Source organism: Agelaius phoeniceus, chromosome 1, assembly GCF_051311805.1.
Source record: "Agelaius phoeniceus isolate bAgePho1 chromosome 1, bAgePho1.hap1, whole genome shotgun sequence".
NCBI lineage: Eukaryota > Metazoa > Chordata > Aves > Passeriformes > Icteridae > Agelaius > Agelaius phoeniceus.
In genome coordinates, this window is record NC_135265.1 from 4,885,171 (window position 1) to 4,907,468 (window position 22,298).

Sequence of the window (22,298 nt, forward strand, 5' to 3'; positions counted from 1 at the left end):
CCAGTGTGAACCTGGTACTGACAGAACCAGAGCACACAGCCTCAAGCTGCACCAGGGGAAATACAGGTTGGATAGCAGGGAAAAGTTTTTCACAGAAAGAGTGAGAAAGTTCTGGAATGGCTGCCCAGGGAGGTGGTGGAGTCCCCATGCCTGGGTGTGTTTAACAAAGCCTGGATGTGGCACTGGGGGCCAGGGTTTGGTTGAGATGTTGGGGCTGGGTTGGACTGGATGATCTTGAAGGTCTCTTCCAAGCCAGACATTCTATGAATTCTGTGAATCTGGGGCATTTGGCTACTTGGCAAAATCACCCAAAAAGGCAGCAGATGACACATCTCTCTGCCCTTCAGAGACACACTGCCAGGGCTGCTACGTGGCCTTGGCTCCAGCCTGTGTGGGGCAGAGAGGAACCTGGACTTTCAGTCTTAGCACAGCAAGTTCACTGCTCAAGGAGATGGAAAAAAAAAAAAAGTTTTGAAAAGGGAGAAATAGAAAGCCTGAAGGTCAACACGGACCACCCAAAACAATTCAAAAGTCAGGAGAGAAAGCAAATGAAGAAGGGACAAAGGAATAATTTAGCTGTGTTCAGATGGTCTAGACACTGCTGTTATTGTTGGCTGCACTAATAGGTCATTGCTAAGAGGCACTTTATGGTAGTTCCATGAAGCTGCTTCCTTCAACACTGAATTAAAAAAATAATATAAAAAAAAGGCAGCAGCTGGATGAAGCCCACAGAAGCAGAGCAGATCCTGTACAACATGGTGAGCTCTGATTTGGGCCTCTCTCTCACACACACCAGGCAGAACCAGGGCTGGGAAGAGTGGGGGAAAGCCCTGGGCGTTTCAGGAGGGAAGAATATTGTGAGTCATCCCTGAGCAAGGCTGGAGCAGCCTGCCCCAGGGCCCTGCAGGCACTTGGACCCAGAGAAAACCCCAGCTGGGAGCACTGTGAAGATCCCAGTGTGCTTTTCACAGCCCTGGTGCTGATGGTGCATTTGCCTGGGTAAACTCCAGCAGCAGCATCCACCTCTCCAGAAGGTGATGCAGCCGCTGGGGATGTCCCCAGGCAGAGGGGAGAGCTCTGTGAAAACTGAGAGGGGGATGAAGAGAGGATGGGGAGCCACAAATAAACACTGTCACCTTCAGTAAAAGCCCATTCATGGGCTAGACTTTGAATGTATAGTGACAAAAATACTGAAATGTAATAAAACACAGTGAAAATAAATATGGAGCCACATGATGATGACTCTGACAATGCTGAAGAACAGACACTGGCCTTTCATTTTTGCTGGTTTTTTTTGAAAACACAATTTTTGGATCAACTCTATACAACATTTATCACTTAGCAAAGGGACCCTGAACTGAAAGACAAGACTCACTGCTCTGGCATCACTCAGCCCCTGTCCTGCTGGAATTCCAGCTGCACTGTCACAAAGGGAGATGGGCTGGGTTTTGTGTCTCATTGGATGGACAGAAATCAGAGACTGACAAAAGCCTTGCTCAAGAGCACACGAGTCTGCAGCCAGAGCTAAACATATTAAAGAAGCTTAAATTCAGAGAGGGCTTAGCTTGCTCTGGCCTTCCTGGCTGCATACAAAGGGCACAGCAGCTCCTTTAGCAGCCTCCACATCCCAGCCTTGACCTGGAATCTCACAGAACAGCCTCTTCAAAAGCCTCAGCTGGAGAGCTCAGGCACTTACTCCAGTAACCCCTCTTTGTAAAAACATCTCCATCCCAGTTTGAGAACACAGCTTGCTTTGTATTCTGCTCATTAGATCTTGATAACCCTGTATCTTAGAGAGCCCTCTATTAACAGACACTCCACATCTTCTCCAGGTACTCACAGACTGTGATTTCACCTCCTTTTAACCCTTCTTCATTTAAGTAAATGGAAATACACAGCTTCTGCCACTAGAGTGATACTTCATTCATTTCTGCAGCTCTTTCCAGGGTTTTTTTTAGTTGTTTGTTTTGGTCTTTTTTGTTTGGTTTTTTTTGTTGTTGTTGTTGTTGTTATTGTTGTTGTTTGTTTATCAAGAGGAAATAGCAAAGAAGCACATAATGTTCAGTGGCCAAAGCACCTTTTTCATGTCTGTTTGCCATGAGAGCAGGGGCTAACAGCAAACCTGGCCCAGGTGCTCCAGGGTTTCCCACACCTGTCAGACCAGCAGCCTCCTGGGTTGCCCCCTGCCCTCCACAATGTCAGTGTCAGACCAGGCCAGGCCTTTCCTGGCCCAGGGCACAGGACAGCACTCACCCATGTGAGAGCACACAAAGAGCTTGCTGGTGAACATAAATGCTGCCTTTTCCCCAAAAGACAGAGGGGGGAAAGTCTGGAGACAAAGAAAGAGCTTGGAGACAAAGAAAATCCCAGCCCTGGGGTTCCTGCAAACCTGCAAACACCATGAACAGGCAGCATCCAGGCCATGCACAGGACACCAGGGGCCAAGGTACCAAGCCAGAACAGACTTGATGATCTTAAGGGTCTTTTCTAAATGAAATTATTCTGGTTCTTAACAGAAGGGCTCAATTAGTAGGTAAATACCACCACTGACTGTCCCAGTCAATAGGAAGGAGCTCAGTGAGCCAGAGGCTCAGCAGCCTGACTTGGACTGTAACAAAAGCCTCCAAGCAAGCAAAGAAAGGACCCAGACACTCTGAGAGGCAGCTCCAAGGGCTGTTGTGCAATTCACCCCCTTGGAAGGGCTGCCTGTGAATGATCTGTGGCAAGCAGAGTGCTGCCTGCACCCACCTAGTGAGATCCAGACAAACCTCCCCATAAATCCAACCCACACACACAAAGCACTTTGCCACTTGTCTGGAGCCCTGTCCAGAGCCTGATAAAGAGAAAAATTATCCAGTTACCCTCCTCCAGAGCAGAGAGCAGACACAGCAGTGGAGCATGTTCCCTTTGCAGGTCGGCAAAGGCTCCCCAGCAGCAGCTGGATCCTGCTGCTCTCCCTCCTGCAACCCCACCCAAGGGATGCCAAGGTCAGCCCTGGGCAGGGCTCAAGGGCAGGGCACAGCCCAGCAGGTTGAGCAGAGCAATTATGCAGGAGGAAGTGAGGAAAGACCCTCCTAATATGCTGGATTTCTTGGCAGGAGTTTGCTCACTGATGCTTGGAGCTCAGCACAAACAAACTCACATAGGAAAGCAGTGCTGTGATGTGCTGGGGGCTCTTGCAAGCCCATTTCTTCTTCTCAGGGAATTATGATGCTAAAGAGGGCAGAGGTAGAGGAGATTATTGATTCTCAACCTGACAAATTGATGCTCAACTCTTGCTCTCCAGAAATTACATTGGTTTGGATTTTTAATTTCACTTCTACAGCACCATCAGTAACTGCTTGGTGAAAAGAAACAAAACCAAACCCATCAGAGGCTTTGGACAGCTACAGATGTCCATGACACCAAGTGCCCAACAGAACATTTGTGGGTTTAGGGCACAGTTAAATTATCCCACACACCCTTTTCTTGGGGGTAAAACTGAGTTCCTGCCTCCTATGGAAAAATAGCATAGCTGAACTGCAGACTGAGTTTAGAACAAAAACAACCCTTCCTTTTAAAGCCCCCTACAAAACAGTAAAGAAATCAGAGCTCAGAAACAGGCTTGGAGGGGAAGGCAAAAATCTGTTTTAAAAAAGCTAAACCAGTTATTTTTAAAATGAAAAAAATAGTTATATTTGATAAAAATATACTAAAAATATTACTAAATGTACTAATATAATATTAAATAACAATACTAATATAATACTAAATAATAATACTAATATAAAACTAAATAATACTAATATAGAAAATACAATACTAAAATAATATTTAATAATAATAATAAATCCTAATATAGTACTAAAATTATTTAGTACAAATAGTACTAAAAAACAGTGCTATTTGATGTAGTTATATATGTATCACATCTATAACTAAATCAAATCCCCAATAACAGGACCCAGCCAGTCTCTAAAATACTCTTGCACACAAACAAGCAAACACCCCCAGTGTAATACAGACATGCTAAGGCTCCAGTCAATTAATGAGAACATTGAGAAAACAGCAAAAGAGCCCAAACTGGCACAAAAATTCCTGTATTATGGCAGAACCCATTTCAGAGCCAGAGTGAGATCATGAAGAACTTCAATGCCCTCTGAATTTCCCCAGGAAAAACCAAAAGCAAAGGCAAAGCTGCTGGGACTGCACCTCAGTGCCCTTGAAACCCCAAGTGATCAGTACCTCACAAACCCCAAACCCAAAGCATTTGGGATGGCAAGTTTGATCACAAGTGGAAGTTTCAGTGGTCAGGCCACAAATCATACAAGAAATTTCTCCTACAAGCTGTGCCAGGGCACAATGCCCACGTTCCCTCACCCCAGAGGCTCACCAGGGACTTGTGCAATGGAAAAGGACTTGGGATGCAGAAGGTGTTTGGTTTAGCTCAGCAGGGAGGGAAAGCAAGGTTACATCTGTGGTTCACCACAAGCCTCACTCCCAAAATAGCCACCCCTGCACAGTAAAATTCCAGGGGAGAGGAGCCACTGGCAGAGCTTCTGCTCACCCTGCTCCCCTCCACAGCCCATCCCGGGCACACTCATCACCACGAGTGCCCCTGTGAAAAATGTGCATTTTATGATTGGCTTTTGGCAAATGTTACAATGAATATGGTATGTGTTGTGTTAGAAAGTGATGCTGCATTGATTCTATTAAATAGTGTGTTAAATATAGTTTTAGGCTATAACATAAGGTTAAAATAGAAACTGTGCTATGTAAGAGACTTTTTTTAAAGAAAGGACTCACATTGAGACAGCAGCCACAGGACACCTGAATCTTTCAGAGAAAGAGAATTTATTGCCCCATTATCAGAAGAAACGAACTTCTTCCTGCCTTGCTCAGTCCTGAAGGCACTGTTTAGGATTCAGAGGAAGAAGCTGACACTGCCCAGACAGAATCCTGTGTTTGAATGGAATTTATGCATCATGTATGAGGTGTATGAACATGCAACAGGTTATTAAGGGTTAATCCTCTGTTTTTAAGGGTTACTCCTCTGTTAATGTGTGTCCATTTTCAGGCTTGTGCTGCCCAGAAAAGGTACCTGGACATCTGTAACTCTTTGTTTCTATTGTCTCATATTGTCCTAATCCAAACTGTCCAAATTATTACTACCCTAATTGTATCACTATTTTTATAACCATTTTATTACTATTAAACTTCTAAAATTTAAAAACAATTGCTTAGCATTTTTCACACCCTCTACATCCCCACATGCCTGGGAGGTGGCCAAGTCCAGCTAAGACACCAATTTTCCCCCAGGAAACATCCTGGCACTCGTTCTCCTTCCTTCTCTCTGCTCCTCACCACAGCAGAACCCATGGAGGTGCAGCCACCTCAGAGCCTTCACCCCTTCCTGGCTAATGGGGAAAGTGTCTGGGTTGGAGCTGGGTGGCTTTTGGTGAGGGAGGATTTGCTGAAGAGTTTGGGAAGCAGCTGCTGCCCCTGTCACCCAGGCAGGGAGGGGGATGCTGAACAGGAGCCAGGATCTTTGAGCCCAGCCACAAACCCAACACTGCTCATGACAAACCCCCTTGTCTCTCCTTTGCTTTTGTGAATTCAAGTTAGTCTAGGAGAGCTGCAAGCAGGGGCAAGAATCTTAAAAAGCAAAACTAACCACATTTAAGAAGATTTGTGCATGCCTGTAGCTCTGCTACTCCTCACCACTTCAAAGGTGCCAGGTTTCTCATCCCACAAGAAACTTTCACCACATTTTTGCTAACTCTGCCCTTTGCTCCACAAACACTAATTTTCCTCTAATGGATTAACATAATTGAATTAAACTTGGGCCAATTATTCCAGCAGCTTCCCTGCTAAGCTTAAAATTTGCTCCTTCTGAAGAAGGACTTACATGCCTAAAAGGCAGCCTGGATTTTTCCACCTCTATCATTTGGTCTAATAAAAGATATTACCTCTCCCCACAACCTGTACCTCTCTCTTGAGCACACTTGAAAGGAGAAAAATGTTTATCCAGCAAAGAAATGTAACTGGCAAGTTATTTCCCCTGACTGACTCTGATACTTCTGAAGGTTATTTGAGGGATCATAAAGAACTCATTCTCCCTCCCAGCCCAGCAACTTCCAGGGCTCAAAGGCTCAGCCCAGAGCCCATGAATTCCTGTTCTGTTGCAACATCCCAGATGTGATGCAGGTCCAATCCCACACTGCCCAGAGCACCCTGAATTTGAGCACTGGGCACAATGGGTGCAGTGCCAGGAAAGGGAGAAGGAGACCATGGGCACCTTTGAACCTCTCAAAAAGAACAAAACCCGAGCCAGAAGGCCTGATGTATCTTATTATATCATAAAGTGCTGCAATCCAACATGAATTCATTCTTCCTGGATGGCTCTCAGCATACAGAGAGAAAGCTGAGAGCAATAAGGAAGGGAAGAGTGAAAGCATTGCCTGCTGGGGAATGAGGAAAACACAGCAAGGGAGGGCTGAGACACCCATGGGACAGGCTCTGCTCTGCCCCCAGCAGCCCTGGAAGCTCTCTCTGCTTCAGCAGCCCCCCAAAACCCCAAGGAACTGGGCTGGAGGGCCATGGCTGCTCAAACAAGCTCTCAGCAAGCTGCTGTGCCTCCTGCCAGCCCAGCCTGCAATCACACACACTCTGTCAGGTCAATGCTATAAACAGCAGCACTCTCCCAGCTCCCACACCTCAGGTGACCTCCCTGCTGAAGCAAAAGGCACACTCTGCCCAGCAAAGCACTAAAGAGCTAAACCTTTGAGTTGTGTGGATGGCCACTGAGCAGAACAGATCAGCCTTCCTGCAGTTTTTATCATCCCAATCACACACACAACATTTCATAACCACAGCTGAGAACACTTGAATCATTTTTAAAGCAAAAAGAATAAAACCTGAGCAACAAACAAGCTGGTGCTTTTTGTACCAAGTTCTGCAGGTTTTTTAATATTACTTTTGTTGGGATGCCATGTTTAAACACAGCAATTTTTAATACTTATTGGGCAGGGTTTTTCCACTGTGTTGCACTGAAGATGCAGACACCTTTAGAAGTGTCATAAACACTCATGTGACCAAATTACAAAGAGTCTTGAGGAGAGGTTGCAGATGGAAATGAGCTATAAGATGAATAAAAAGACTCAATGCCAAGGATTGGGCTGGTCCCAAGCTGGCCCATGCAGAGATGCTGCAGCAGCCCAGGGGTACCAGGGCTGGCCCAAGCACTGCATGACACAGAGACACCACAAGTCCCCACTTCCCCTCCTGTGGGCTCCATGCAAGGTCATGCAGCTTCCCTAGAACATGTCTGGGAGTGAACAGTCCTGTGCTGAACCCTGAGACACTGAGCAGGCTATAAACAGGATCCTGGAAAAAGGAAAAAAAAAAACAAAGGTGGACCTGGAACAGGTTGTCTGAGCTGAGATCACCTCATCCCAACACATCTCCTCTGAAGGGAAGGAGGAAGGAAATTTCCAGAAGAAAATCAATGATGTGACTACAAATTCCCTGCACTTCCCTTGGAAATACTCCCTCATCCCAAAGCATGGAGCAAACAAACACATACACAGGGAAGAGGGAGAGAAGTGAAACTCTCAAAATTTAGCCCCAATTCCTGTGTACCAGCAGAGCTCCTGCAGTGATTCTTGAACAGACAAACACCTCCCAGTGACACTGATGGGGACACACAGCACCTCACCCATCTGATCCCCACAGAGCACACCCAGCATCTCAAACTGATCCCATCTGGGCACATCCTGGTGGGGATGCTGCTGGTGAGGAGCCCCAGCAATGACACCTTGGTGAGGGACATGCACAGCCCCTTCCACCCACACACAAGTGCAAGCAGGACCTCAAACCTGCACAAGACTGCAAAAATTCCCAAAACCAGCCACGGTGCCTCTCTTCACAACAGAATTCCCACAATTAATGCTGCCCTGGTGCACCCATGTTACATTTGCAGCTGGCAGGCTGAAGGCACCTTGAGCAGGTTCTATCTCCTGAGAACTGGGCTGGAGCCAGCAACTCCTTCCCTGCTGGTGCTCAGGGCAACTCTGAGCTTTCCTTGTTAAAATAACCCACATTGCCTTGACAAAGCAGTGGCTTTTACCTTCAAAGTGAAAATGTTTCTAAAAAATTTTGGGGTTAGTCACCAGGGATTTTAAACTGAAATTTGTCATTCTTTATATCGAAGAAGCAGATCTGGACTTTCTCTTCTCTCCCCTTCCCCTTTTTTTTTTTAACCTAGCTTTAAATTAGTTCTCTTCCCACAAAATCCCTCTTCTAGGTAACAGAGAAAGAGCAAAAACAACACATGAAGCCAGGATGGGTAAATACCACTCTTCTCCTTTCTTCATAAGGGAGAATAAACACTTAAGGTGTGGCAGTGGCTCCACACTTTTCATTTTCCAAATTCAGACCACTACCAAATTCTGAATCACATTTGTGCAAGGCTTTTTATGAGGGTAGTTAGTGACAGGACAGTGGGGGATGGCTTCAAACTGACAAAGAGAAGATTTACACTGGGTATTAGGAGGAAATTGTTCCCTGTGAGGGTGGGCAGGCCCTGGCACAGGGTGCCCAGAGCAGCTGTGGCTGCCCCTGGATCCCTGGCAGTGCCAAGGCCAGGCTGGATGGGGCTGGGAGCAGCCTGGGACAGCAGGAGGTGTCCCTGCCATGGCAGGAGCTGCAATGAGATGTCCTGTAAGGCCCCTTCCAGCCCAAACCATTCTGTGATTCTACACATCTGCAAGAACAAACCCTAAATTTAAGACATATCTCCTTTTTAATTCTTCTTTAAAGCATCATTTCAGCCAGCTCTGAGAAGTTCTGGGTGAACTTGTGTGACTGCTGCAAATGTGCAAGTGAAGTGCTCAGCTTCAAGCAGGACCCCTCCAAGATCTCTTCTCCTTTCTTGGGTCACCAGGTCAGGAAGCCACTCAGGCACTTCCAAGTGGTCCCAATTCCTGACATAATGAATTTTCTTTAGGAGAAAGTTCTTATCCATAGAGATAAGCTGGAAATGCTGATGTACCTCCAGAACTATAAATAATTCCCACCTAATAAAGTTTCCCTCAGCACCTCAGAGCATCTGACACACAACTATGCCAGCAGAAGAGGGAGAAGGTGGAAGTAATCCAGGTCACCACTTAGAAAAGCAATATATTCAAGCTTTGTTTGAAACAGAAGATTCCTTGGGAGAAGATCTACAGGGAATGGAGATGCTCTGCAGAGAAATACAAGGAGAGACTCCACCTAGAACATGACCACCAGATCACGCTCAGAATTAGAAGAAAATTTGTCCAGTTTTGGCACCACTAAAATGATAAACATAAATCAGAAAGCAATGTAATAGTCAGAGCATCTCAGCAACTTCTTCTAGTCTGTTGCCACACTTGGTAGTCCCAACCAAAATTATCAGGCTGCAGAAAATGAATTCTCCAGGGGAATCCAGTTCTTACCCATCTTTCCATCTACATCAGGCCTCCATTCCACCGGTCCCAGACTCTTGTGCCTTATCCTCCTCTCTCAAGTATCCACCCTGTAATGAACATACACAGAGATTACAGATGAATTTTGACATGACAACAGGGTCATGGAGCACTTTTCACAAAGCCTGTCCCCACCATCACCTGGCAAAGAGGAGAACCTGCTTTAGGAATGGAGAGCAGGAGTCTGCCCTCTTCTGCACACACCAAAGGTAACACACCACAAACCTGGGACCTCAATGGTTTTCAAATCTTGGGGTGAACAACCTGGGCTTCCTTAAGAGCAGAACATTTTAATTACATGATATGTTAATGTGTTTTTACATGATTAATGTAACCCTAAAGCAACACCATCTTTAACACTTTGGATTCCCCAGCATCCCTGTGGGGTAACACTCACTTGGGGAACAGACTGACAGCAGGACGTGCAAAAGCAGTCCTGAATCAAAGCAGAAACCTAAATTTAGGCCTTCCAAATGGCAAGCAAGGTTCCCCAAGGCTGGTCCAGCTTTCCCCTGACTGCTTGGGCAAACAGCTGAGCACAGGCAGCTCCTAGCAGCAGTGACTGCCCCATACACCCCTCATGGGAGCTGTGTCCCCAGGAGCCCTCCCAGAGTTTCTGCCTTCAATCTGCCCCCAACACCAGCACAGAAATGGGCTCAGGGACCTGCCACCCTGCATTCAGCCAAACTCTGCACCCAGAAAGGTTTTTTGGGTTGTTTTGGCCACCAAGAAACTAAGGCACACTTGAGCCTGCTGGAGCCTGTCCTGCTCACTAATGAAAAACCTCATTTTAGACTGAACAAAGGCAAAATCCACCTAAAAATGGGCACCTTTTAAAGGACACTGTGAGAGAAGACAACATCAAATTCCACTTCAGCTGCCTGTTAAGCCCTCAGATTTCTTAGTCATAAACCTGCGTGATAGCACAAGGAAAGGGAGAAACACCTCAAGAACTTGATCAGACTTGCACAGGGAGTGAGACATTCCTGCCCTGCAGCCACTGCAGGCTGCCCTGAAGTCAGTGAGGGCTCCAGGACACTGACTTGGATATTGGAGTGTTAAATATGAGGCACTGGCCACAAATGGCAGGAAAAGGCACTTTGAAAGCCTCCTGGCTTGGTCAAATCAATTCAAACGCAGCAACAAATCTGAAGAGGACCAGGAATGGTCCCAAGCATGGATTAAAATGATTTTCTGCAGCTCTGGTGCCTCAGTGCTGCCAAGCACAGGGTTATTTATCCAACCTATTGTGAGAGAGACGAGCAGGAAGGGAAGGTGGTAAGAGAGCAGCAGAGGCAGAGACATCCAAGTGCCCTGAGAGTGTTGTTCCTTCTCCTGCAGCTTCCTCCCAGGACAGCACCATCAGCCTGAGAGCCCAGGGCCACCAGGAACTCTGCTCTGTCCATTTCCAGCTCCAAGAAGAAGAAAAGGAAGTAATTAAACAGCTTGAATGGTTAAAAATCCTACTTAGAGAAAGAACTGCTCAGTCTGTGCAACACTGAACCAAGAGGGAGCAGAAAACCAGCAAGAAAGCAGAGTGAAAATTCCATCTGATTATAACAAGAGCAGGAAACAGCCCAAACCTTCACTTTTGCTTTCAAAGCTGCTGTGACACTTCCAGGAATTAAGCTGTGTGCATAATTTGCACTGAGGGCCACAGGCAGATAGCGTGGATCAACTGTAAATTCCTGGGACAGCCCAGCCTAACTCTCCTATCAGAGTAATAGATTTTTCTAAAGTCTTCCTGGAGACCTTCCAGACCTTTCCAAACCATATCTAGTCAGAAAAACAAGCATCTACAGGAACTGTGCAAACGAGCCCTGGAAAAAACAGGTGACCTTTCCATCAGCAGAGCCCTCCCCGTGCTGCTCTCCATCACCTCTGCCCCAGCAAAGCCCTGAGACCCCCCTGCCCAGCCCTGCTGAGCAAACCAGCCCCTGCACACAGGCCAGGAAATCTCCACAGATACACAGGAGAAAGGAGGGTTTTCTGGTTTAGCAGAAAATGCTAAATATTCTCAATGCTGAGGACAGGCAGCCTTCAAACCGGACTGCAAACACTGGTGATTTCCGTGGCTTCCCAAAAATACATACCAGCAGCTTCCTGTTCCAGAAGGACAAATTCCTGTTTCTAGTACAAATTCTGTCCTATTATTATGTCCCTTAAAAAAACAGGGAGGGGGGAAAAAATAAGAGGGGAAAAAAAAAAAAAAAAAAGGGAAAATCTTTTTCCTACAGATGCTGTTCCAAGCAGCTTCTCCTCCCACTCAGCTCCCTCAGCAGTGCTGGCATTTTGGGACACAGAAGCTGGGAGCATCTGAAACTGGGCTCCCACTGGCCACTGCACCCACAGAACTCTGTAAATCTACTGGAAATCTCCCTGGCAAGCAGTGAGAGAGCTCAGCAAGGTGCTGGCTCCCAGGGGTGCTGGGGCAATGCATTCCAGGTTTGTGATGGGCATGCAAGAGACTCTGCCTGCCCCAGTCTGCTCAGGGAAATGCTGGAAGTTACTTCACCTGCAGGAAAGCCCAGCACAGGTGCTCTGATCCAGGGGAAAATATAATTATAATAATATTAATAATAATATCTATATTATTATTATTAATATTACTGATATAATAATAAACACAGTAATAATATAATTATAATTTAGTTATCATCATAATATTACTTATAATATACATATATTATAAGTCTATATTAATATATATACTTTTATATATACTTATATATACTTACTTATTAATATATAATATATACATAATATTATTATAATATTATTATAATAATCAATTGTTTATCAGTTTTGATTTGCCTGAGCTAAACTTAGCAGACAGAGTGGCTCAACTTCTTTATAGCTCCATTAGTGCAGGGTATGAGTATCTACATGAGAGATGTATGCAAGGTTATTAATCCACTTGGAAAATTAATCCCTGCTTTTCTTTTTTTCTTCTTCCCATACTCCTGGCTGGGAAGGGATTAAGGAAGACTGAGCTCAAGGGAGACAACAGTTCAGCTGCAACAGATCTGCATCCTGCCTCTGAGTTAGATTTGTGGATCTAAATCACAGAAACCAAAGCAGGGGAGAAGGGGATGGAGAAGCGTGATTTTCTCCAGGATGTAAAGGAAGATAAAACAAAGGGACCAGGGGATTTACTGTGAGGAATTATGTAGGATGAAGGTTATGAAAGCAGGAGGATGCAGTTCAGCACTGAGAGCTGGAGTGACCTGCAGTCTGCTATTGATATTTGGGATTTCCAGTATCACCTGGAACACCCCAAAAAGGGTTGTTCCTACCCTGCACAGGCTCAGCATCCCCCATAAAACACAGAGTTCATGGCAGCAAATCTTGCCACTACTGCAGCACAGGCAAACAGCATCTCCCTGTGTAGTTTATCACCCCCAGGCTTCCAGGGAAAGCAGCACCTCTTTATTCCTGCCTGAGCACCACTTAGCACTTGGGTTTGGAGGTGTAGGGACACACCACTGCAAAAAAATAAAAAAAAAAAAAAAAATCCACAGTTGCCCCTGAAATAGGGCTCGGCTGGAAAGCTACTCAAAGTAGCATTGCTAAAATTGGGACTTTCCTTGTTTTTTCAAGCAGCAGGGAACATGTTGGGCTCAGAGAGTTTAACAAGCAAGAGTCAAGCGGAAAAAATCTCTCTCCTTTTTAAGAGTTGACCACATTAACTTTCAGCAAGTTTCCGGGAGTCCTGCCAGAGCACTGGAGTTTTGTATACTACGGAACTGTTAAAAATATTATTGTAAATGTTATTTTCAAAAAGCTTCAGAGGCCAGGGCTGGGGTAGTGTAAAAAAACAACAGCAAAGCAAATGAGATTGTTTTAATGGTGAGAACACAAATGGATGTGTGCTGATAGCTCAGGCAGCCTGCAGGCTTGGCAAAGAGGGATTCAAAGGCAAAGGAGAGCTGGAATATTACAGGTTAGTTGGACTATTCCAGGTTTTCTCTGATCAGCCCAACCTCATCCTTACAGTTTTCTCTAAACTACAGAACATTCAACCTGGAACTTGGATCCATATTCTGGGATACACAAAACAAGAGCTAAATTTTGGTGTCACTTCAGACACAGAAGACCCTGCCCTGAAGGCATTTTCCATCCAGGTTATCCAAAGGATACACCACACAAGGGAAGTAAAAAAATAGCAATTTAAGACTGTGCATCTCTGGAGATGTAGCACTTAGGGACAAGGTTTAGTCATGGATTTGGCAGTTCTGGGTTAATGGCTGGACTCTGTGATGTTAAAAGTTCTTTTCCAGCCTAAATGATTCTGATTCCATGTTTATGAGCATGCAGCTGGGATGGACTTTCTGCAGACACGTGTGCAGCCTGGCCAGGTTTGCAGGTGTATCTCCCCAGAGAGCTCAAGGGACAAAGTTCATGCGCCAAGATGAGGAGAATAAACCTCCCCTGAGGTTTTATTCAGGCTGCTGAGCTGCAGGTGACCTGCACAGAGCAGCAGAGCTCATGGAAGGAGCCAGCCCAGGCTCTGGGAACCACAGCCCATGAAAGCCAAGGAGCAATTCTGTATCAGCACCATCAGCTGAGGCTTTGTGTTCACAGGGGCCTGAGGATGAGGGAAGAGATGAAGATCTGACTCCATGTTTCAGAAGGCTTGATTTATTACTTTATGATATATATTATATTACAACTATACTAAAAGAATAGAAGAAAGGATTTCATCAGAAGGCTAGCCAAGAATAGAAAAAGAAAGAATGATAGCAAAGGCTTGTGGCTCAGACTCTCTGCCTGAGCCAGCTGGGCTGTGATTGGCCATTAATTAGGAACAACCACATGAGCCTAATCCCAGATGCACCTGTTGCATCCCACAGCAGCAGATAACCATTGGTTACATTGTGTTCCTGAGGCCTCTCAGCTTCTCAGGAGGAAAAATCCAAAGGAAAGGATTTTTCATAAAACCAAGGCTTCTTCTTCCCCAGTTTGGGCCATGACACCCCAAAACTGCTCAAGAATCTTTCTCACACCACCTGCTGCTGGGAGAAGAGATCTGTGTTCAAAAGCCATCGTGCTCAGTGGAGGATTCCTTCAGCCAGTGACCCAGCCAGGGCAGCTGCACTTGACAGAAAAATCTCCTGAGCCATCCTGTTCCTTCCAGCACGACCTGTACTGAGAATGAGAGGTTTAGAACCTGCCTGAGTCCTGCTGTTAACATCCATGACAGCCCTTGGAAGAAGCCACTGAGATCTTCAAACAAATCCTCTTCTCAGAAAATACTTTTTATAAACAAGATGTTCCAGACAGCACACTCTGGTACGTTATCATAGAGAGGTTTGGGTAGGAAAGGATCCTAAAGATCGTCTGGTTCCAACCCCCTGCCATGGGCAGGGACACTTTCCACTATTCCAAGTTGCTCCAAGCCCTGTCCAACCTGGCCTTGGACACTTTCAGGGATGGGGCAGCCACAGCTTCTCTGGGCAACCTGGGCCAGGGCTTCCCCACCCTCACAGGAGAGAATTTCTTCCTAATACCAAATCTAAATCTCTCCTCCTTCAGTTTAAGACCATTCCCCCTTGTCCTATTACTCCATATCCATGTAAGAAGTCCCTCTTCAGCTCTCTTGTAGCCCCTTTAGGTACTGGTATTTCTCTCAGTCCCTTTTCCTGCCTTGCAGTAATATCCCTTTTACTAAAGCCAGTGCAGTTATATATGTATATATATGCATATTACATATATGCAGTTATATATGTAATATATGCTGGCAAATTAAAGAGCTTTGATTTTCCATACAGATCTCAAACCTCTGGAACAATAAAACAAAGCAGCAAATCAAAAGGATGAGAAAGGACTCTTCTACCAGCAAAGGTCAGACACCACAGCCCCATCAGGTCAGAGTTAATCTATTTTCCATGTAACAGCTCAAGCAAAGCAAGTGTCCAGAGCACACACAGGTTCCCCACCTGTTTGGGTTTTTATTTTTATCAGGGTTTGCACAGAATTGTGTCTACTGAACTCCCATTTTTTACAGAGAAACTGGTGGAGATGAACCAATTTGCAGACAGCCTGATTACACCCCAAAGCCCACCTCAGCCCCTCTGTGCCCAAATCCAAGTTTTCAAATTGGGCATTGAAATGAACAAGTCCAAAGGATCTTCACCTCCCCAGATGAGGCTGGGCCAGGATTATTCACACACACAGCCCTGCCTGTGAGGATGAAGATCTGCACCTAGGGGAGGGAGAGCACTGTCCTGCATCATTTTCCCTTCCACAGGGCAAAACCCTGTGCTCAGACAGCTCTCTGTGTATTTATGAATCAGAGGGAAACCCTGATTACACCTACAGAAACCCTCTGATGCCAATGAACATTCCCCCCTAAGTGAGCACAGCAAAGGGAAGGTATTTCTACATATAATATAAAAACCAATGCAGAAGAATGTTGTCATTTCTTCCTCCTGCAGGTTTTCATTGCCTTATTTTTGTATTTCTCCTCAAATGACCAAAGATTTTGTTGGAGGGAAATTAAAGCAAAACTGTATCTGGAAAAGTGAAGCTTCAGGCCTCTTCCATGTTACTGGGAAATACAGGAAGGAGAATGAGCAGAAACCAAAAAGGAGGAGTAGATAGTAAAACCTTCAAGTGAAATAAGCCATCAGAAAAGTGTTTGTCTCAGAAAAAAATTTTCTTTCCTTGGGAAAAGCAATTGGGAGAAAATCATGTGGTATCAGAAACAAAGAGCCCATGAATGGAGCTTTACCCCAGAGAGCTGCAAAGCCAAGGTTGTGCCAGGGGGAGCCTGGCCTGAGAGCTGGAACCTGCACCAGGGACTGGGATTCCGAGGTCTTTTACAGTTGTTTTGTCCAATTAACTTTTAAAACATACTTCACTTGTACTTTTCTACCAATAGCTAATTATTTCTTTATCATGCAACATCTACATTGCAGCTCTCCTCAACTAATCATTCTATACCACTAACACAACAGAAAATAGAGTAGATAAAAAAGGAAAAAAAACCCCAAACACCCAAAATCTTCCATTTTGTCTTCTATCTACTTCCATACTAAAAACCCAAAACTCTAAACTGTTCACCCTATAATAAACTATACTATTATCTATTTTACACACTTATAAATTCCAATTCATCTCAAAGCCTTAGAAGCCCTCTCCATAAACAAAGCTAAAAGCAATGCTTTCTTAAAAATCAAGACTTATCAAAACAAACTGAGAAATATTCCCTATACCCTAACTTCCAACAGGTATCAAAAGCATAACTAATCTCATGGCTGACCCATTTGCTCCAACAGGGATTTTAACACTAAGTGACCAAGCTCTGGACTAGGAAGGAGGGTGATTATTGTATTTGTGGGGTGCCCCATGGCAGGAAGGAAGGATGAATCTGACTCCATGTTCTCAGAAGGCTAATTTATTATTTTATGATAATATATTATATTAAAGAATGCTACACTAAATTATAGTATATATACTATACATGTATATATACACAGTTGTTCTATATATATTGCAAGAGTTCTAGTGTCATTACATTGTAAAGGTCCCACATTGCCAGAGTTTTGTACCTCCTTGATGTTTCTTGTAGGCAGCTCCTCCAGGCACTGACTCTTCCTTGTTCTCACAGCAGCCAACTGACTCCAGATCCCACCAATCCACTCTTTTATAACACTCCAATTATTGGCTACAGCTGTGGCCTGTTAACATCAGGCCTGCTCCTAATCTTTAGTAATTGGCTCAACTGCAGCTCTTTAGGGGATAAGATTACATTCTGTACCACCTTCATTTACCCATACTGTATGCCCCTACATATAGTCATACTATAATATATACTATATATATATATTTCATTATTATTTTTTTAGCCTTCTGTAAGTATCCTGAAAAAAAAAAAAAGCTAAAAAAAAAGATAGATAGGAAGGATAGGATAAAGGATACTTACAGAAAGGATACTTACAGAAGGCTAAAAAGGTAACAATGAAAACTCCTGACTCTTTCCAGAGTCCCGACACAGCCTGGCCCTGATTGGCCAAAGAGTGAAAACAACTCACAGCAGAATCCAATGAAACAATCACCTGTGGGTAAACAATCTCCAACCACATTCCACATGAGCACAACACAGGAGAAGCAAATGAGATAAGAATTGTTTTCCTTTTCTCTGAGGCTTCTCAGCTTCCCAGGAGAAAAATCCTGGGTGAAAGGATTTTTTCAGAGAATGTGAATGTGACAGGAGATCCATCCCATGGCCTTGGCAGGATCAGGGCTTTGAAGCTTCTTTGCCAACTCCCACCCTCACCCTAGCTCATGTCTGACCCACTTTCCCTGCCTTGTACAGAGGATGGAGAACACACCTGGCCATGCCAGGAGCCTTTTAGAAATGCAGCATTTCCCCCCAGCCTGCAGGGATCAATAGTCCCTGGCAGCCATCCCCCTGCACAGCTTCTCTTTAACGAGCACAGCCTCTCCCCTGCAGCCTGCCTGGCTTTTATTGATCCCAGCCAGACTTTCTGATCGACTGCAAAGCCCAGGGCTCAGGAATAATTGACCACTCTCTGCTCTCTCAGCAGCCACCTGGTTGATTTGCTCCTTCTCTGTGGGCAAGAAGCACAACCACGACACCACATGGGGAGATCAGGACCCCAACAGCCACCACACATTTTGGCAGGTCCTCTCCTTGCTCGTGCAACTCTTCACATGTTCTAAGTGTTCACTTAGAGGGGAATGTTCATTGGCATCAGAGGGTTTCTGTAGGTGCAGCTGGCATCAGGGTTTCCCTCTGATTTATAAATACATAGAGAGCTGTCTGAGCACAGGGTTTTGCCCTGTGGAAGGGAAAATGATGCAGGACAGTGCTCTCCCTCCCCCAGCTGCAGATCTTCATCCTCACAGGCAGGGCTGTGTGTGTGAATAATCCTGGCCCACCCTCATCTGGAGAGGTGAAGATCCTTTGGACTTGGTCACTTGGTGCCCAATTTGAAAACTTGGATTTGGGCACAGAGGGGCTGAGGTGGGCTTTGGGGTGTAATCAGGGTGTCTGCAAATTGGTTCATCTCCACCAGTTGCTGGAGGGGAGGTGATTCAGCCATGCAGCTCTGGATTGAGACCCCTCCAGTGGGAGAAGGCAGAGCTCAGTGAGGGCTCAGTGGAAGCAAAGATTAAGAGCCAGCTGTGGTTTTGGGCAGAAGGAGCAGGATTTTGCACAGCCCCAAGACTGAGTTGCCCCCATGAGCTACCAGCTGTGGTTTTGGGCAGAAGGAGCAGGTTTCTGCCCAGCCCCAGGTCTCAGCTGCCCCCATGAGCTACCAGCTGTGGTTTTGGGCAGAAGGAGCAGGTTTCTGCCCCAGGTCTCAGCTGCCCCCATGAGCTGCTGGCTTGTGCCTGCCATCAGTGGGGTGGTGATGGGGTTATGAAACAAGCACGTGGGGCAGCTTCCACAGAGGCTTTGTTCTCCTTGTCCTCTGGACTTGCAGTATCACATGAACTCAAGTGCCCTTGCCTTCACGGTAAAAAATGAGCCACCAACAGAGGAGGAACCAGACTGTGAGCAGCCAGCCATGGGCTCACAGAACCTTACAGCCTGCAGAGCACACACACTGCCCAAAGCCCAGAGCCCTCAGGGCCTCCCAGGTCTGCCCTGCCTCTCCTGCCAGCCCTTTCCCACTCAGTTTTCCCAAAGCTGTGCTTGTGCAGAGCCTGAGCACAGCCCTTGCTTGCTGCAGTGCACACAAGGCAGCCTCTTCTCCAGAAGGGTTGCCCAAGCTGTGCCATCACCCAAGAGTGAGCTGTTCCCCCAGTGCAAGGCAGCAGCTTCCTGCTTCCCCCTGCTTCATTCCCCAAGCCTGGTGGAGGGAAGGAAAGATGATGACACTGAGGAAAAGGGGGGTTTGCCTCTAAACCCAGCTCAGGGCATTGCAGAACTCGAGACAGAGCATGACAGCTCACCAAGGCCAAGAGCAGTCTGCAGAGGAGGCAGTGGGATGAGTAATTTCCTCTCCTACCACGTCCAGCCTGGTGTGGAGCAATGGAAAGTCACAAATGTGGGCATTTTGTCCAGCTCAGAGAAAGTCTGACCTGGAGGCTTTCAGAGAAGAGAAGCCCATCACCCCTGAGAGACCATGAGCCATCAAGGCAGCTGTACAACACCTCTGAACTGGCAGAGCAGCTGCTCCAAAATCAGGTCACTTATTAGGCACAGTGGGGAAGCAGTCAACTCCTTTTAGAAGAAAGCTCTGGAGAAACACAGCTCAGCTCAATATTGATTCCCACGGCTCCGTTACAGACAGACAGAATTAATTTCCAGGATGGAAAGAAACATATGCCTGTGTATCAAAACAAAATACAGAAGCCTTTCCAGTCCTCTGGCTGCATTTCAATGCAAACCAGAAGGCTGTCATGATAGAAAGATTTCAGTTTTCTAATTAATCCTCCCTGCTGAGAGTTTAATGCTGCTAATTGATGAGCAGAGGTGGTGTCCAGACAGTGCTTGCAATTCCTTTTTACATCTTTAGGCCAAGTTCTCTCTAAATTAAATAATAATAAGGCAGATTTGTTCCCTGTGTGCACTGTGCCCTGCTCCAGCTCCCTCCTCCCTGGGAGATGTCTGGTGGAGGAGGGAAGGGAGGCAAAGCCCATGTCAGAGCTCTTTACAAGTGCTGGAAGTTTTCCTGGAAAACGTCATCTGTGATACTGTCACTTCCATAGGACAAGCCAAGAGAAAGACCAGTGGTGCCAGGGACACTGCCTGTACCATGAAACACCCTCCATGGATCTGGGAGAGCTTCTGCCCCTGCAACAGAGCAACTGCTCAGCCAAGAGATGTCCCATAACACTTCCAAAACCCACACAAAATGTACCATGATGTCAGGAAATGGATCTGCAGAACAGCCCCTGCTGCCCAACCAAGTGCCACCACCAGCAAAAAGATGTCACAGGTGCAGAGGAAGGTTGGCTGCTCACCAGCAGGACAGAACAGTGCTCATCCTTAACCCTAAATATTGATCCCACACTGGTGTTGACCTCTGGAGCCAGCAAAGTGATCCTTAGTGCAAAAACCAACACAGCCTCAGTAGGAGAAGGCAGCTCAGCACATGCCTGGATAGGAAATTCCTGCTCCCATTCCCTACAGGAGCACATGCTCCAGTTCTTCCCTGGTCAGAATTTGTCCCTTTGCTCTCCACACTCAGCAATTCCAACCCCAGTGCTCTGAGCTGCATTTGGGGACTGAGAAATGAAATCCAACCCACATTCACCGTGCTGTGGTTACTAAGCAGTAACAAACCAAGCAGTGCTGATGGTCCCCAAGCTCTGGCCTGACACTCCAGCACTGCTCTGTTTGTCATGGCAATAGCATTTCCACCTGCACCTCCCTGACATCTCCTCTGGGAGCCTTTCCTGTAGATCATGGCCAGCAGAGCCCAGGCCAGCTGTGCAGAGGTCCAGCTGGCTGACCTCTCCTTTCCAAAAGGCTTCTATTTTTTCCCCCCTTTAGTATTATTAGTTTTCAAGCCACCTACTCCATCATAAATATCAAGTAAAATTAGCTTATTCCTAGAATGCTATAAAAAGACAAGCTCATGCCTGCACAAACTGACAGCAAGTTAAGGAGAAGGCTCCAGCCATGCCAAGAATGTCAAGTTGAGAGGTTTTGGCCCTTTTACTACAAAATCCTATGGCTGCAAGCAACAATTGCAACTGTGCAGGTTGAGTCACCTGTGTGCAGAGTTTCTCTCTCACCTGCTGCTCCTCCTCAGTGCCTGAGCAAACCCCTCCTGTCTCCCCTGTTAATAAATCCACACCAGGGAGAAAAGCTGCTTGCCAGCAGGGAGGTGGATGGGATGATCTAACAGGACCTTTTCCATCTCTTTTCTGCTTAGTCACAGGACAAATATCTCCCAAGCTGTAGAGGAACACGCTGGCTCTGCCTGCCTGTGGTGGGAGAGTTGCCCTCTGAAGATGTTTTTGTTTTCCAGATGTTCACAGAATCCCAGAATGGCTCTGGTGGGAAGGGAGCTCTGGAGATCTCCCAGTGCTGAGGGAGGCTCACCTGGAGCAGGCTGCACGTCCAGGCAGGTTTTGAATACTTCCAGAGACAGCTAACAGGGCTTACCCAAGGGAACTTACACAAGAGAGGACTTGCATGAGCCTGGTTTTCACCTTCAGCAAGCTCTGGGGCACCCAAGCAAGTCCCCCAATTCCTGTCCCACAGCCAGGAGCAGCACAGGAACCTCATTTTTGTGCTATCAGAACACTGCTCTGAGCTCCCAAGCCTGCTCCTGTCCAAGATGGAAAGGCACTTCCTTTACTTTTGCAAAAGGCAGGTTGGCAAGAGCACAGACAGCAAACATCCAGGTCAAGCCTCTTTGACAGAAAAAAGCTCAAAAAGCCCCAACCACCCCAGAAAGGGAAATGCAAGGAACCAAAGGGTTTGGGGAGAAGAGTCTCCAATGCAGCTTAGGTCTTTAGGTTTGCATGGCAATTTCCATTGGCATTGATTCATGCCACAACAGCAGCAAGGCTCTGTCTTGGTTTTAAAATGCCTGAAGAGTGCAAGGCTTCCACAAGAGACACAACCCAGGGAGCACCTGAGAGCCTCAAGGCCACAGATCTGTGAATTTCACCATGCAAGGAGAAAAATATTTCACTACATAAACCATAAAAAAGACCATTTAAAAAAAAAAATTAAAAACCCCACACCATTAAAAAAAAAACACAACAAAAACCACAAAAAACAACAACAAAAAACCCCAAAAACCCCCAAAAAAACCAAAAAACAAAACAAAAAAGCCAAAAAACCCACCAAAAACCACACAGCCTAAATATCTCTTG

The 22,298-nt window shown here is 46.0% G+C and overlaps 1 protein-coding gene across 3 annotated transcripts in view; it reads right to left on the reverse strand.

The window, feature by feature from the left end:
- LOC129124582 (mitogen-activated protein kinase kinase kinase 3-like) overlaps positions 1-22,298 on the reverse strand; it is an 82,861-nt gene that overhangs the window by 49,068 nt on the left and 11,495 nt on the right. For all 3 annotated transcript variants that reach the window (XM_077187678.1, XM_077187721.1, XM_054639626.2), the window contains exon 2: positions 9,459-9,538. In XM_077187678.1, the coding sequence (XP_077043793.1) occupies positions 9,459-9,462 (4 nt within the window). In that variant the 5' untranslated portion in view covers positions 9,463-9,538. The remainder of the gene's footprint in view (positions 1-9,458; positions 9,539-22,298) is intronic.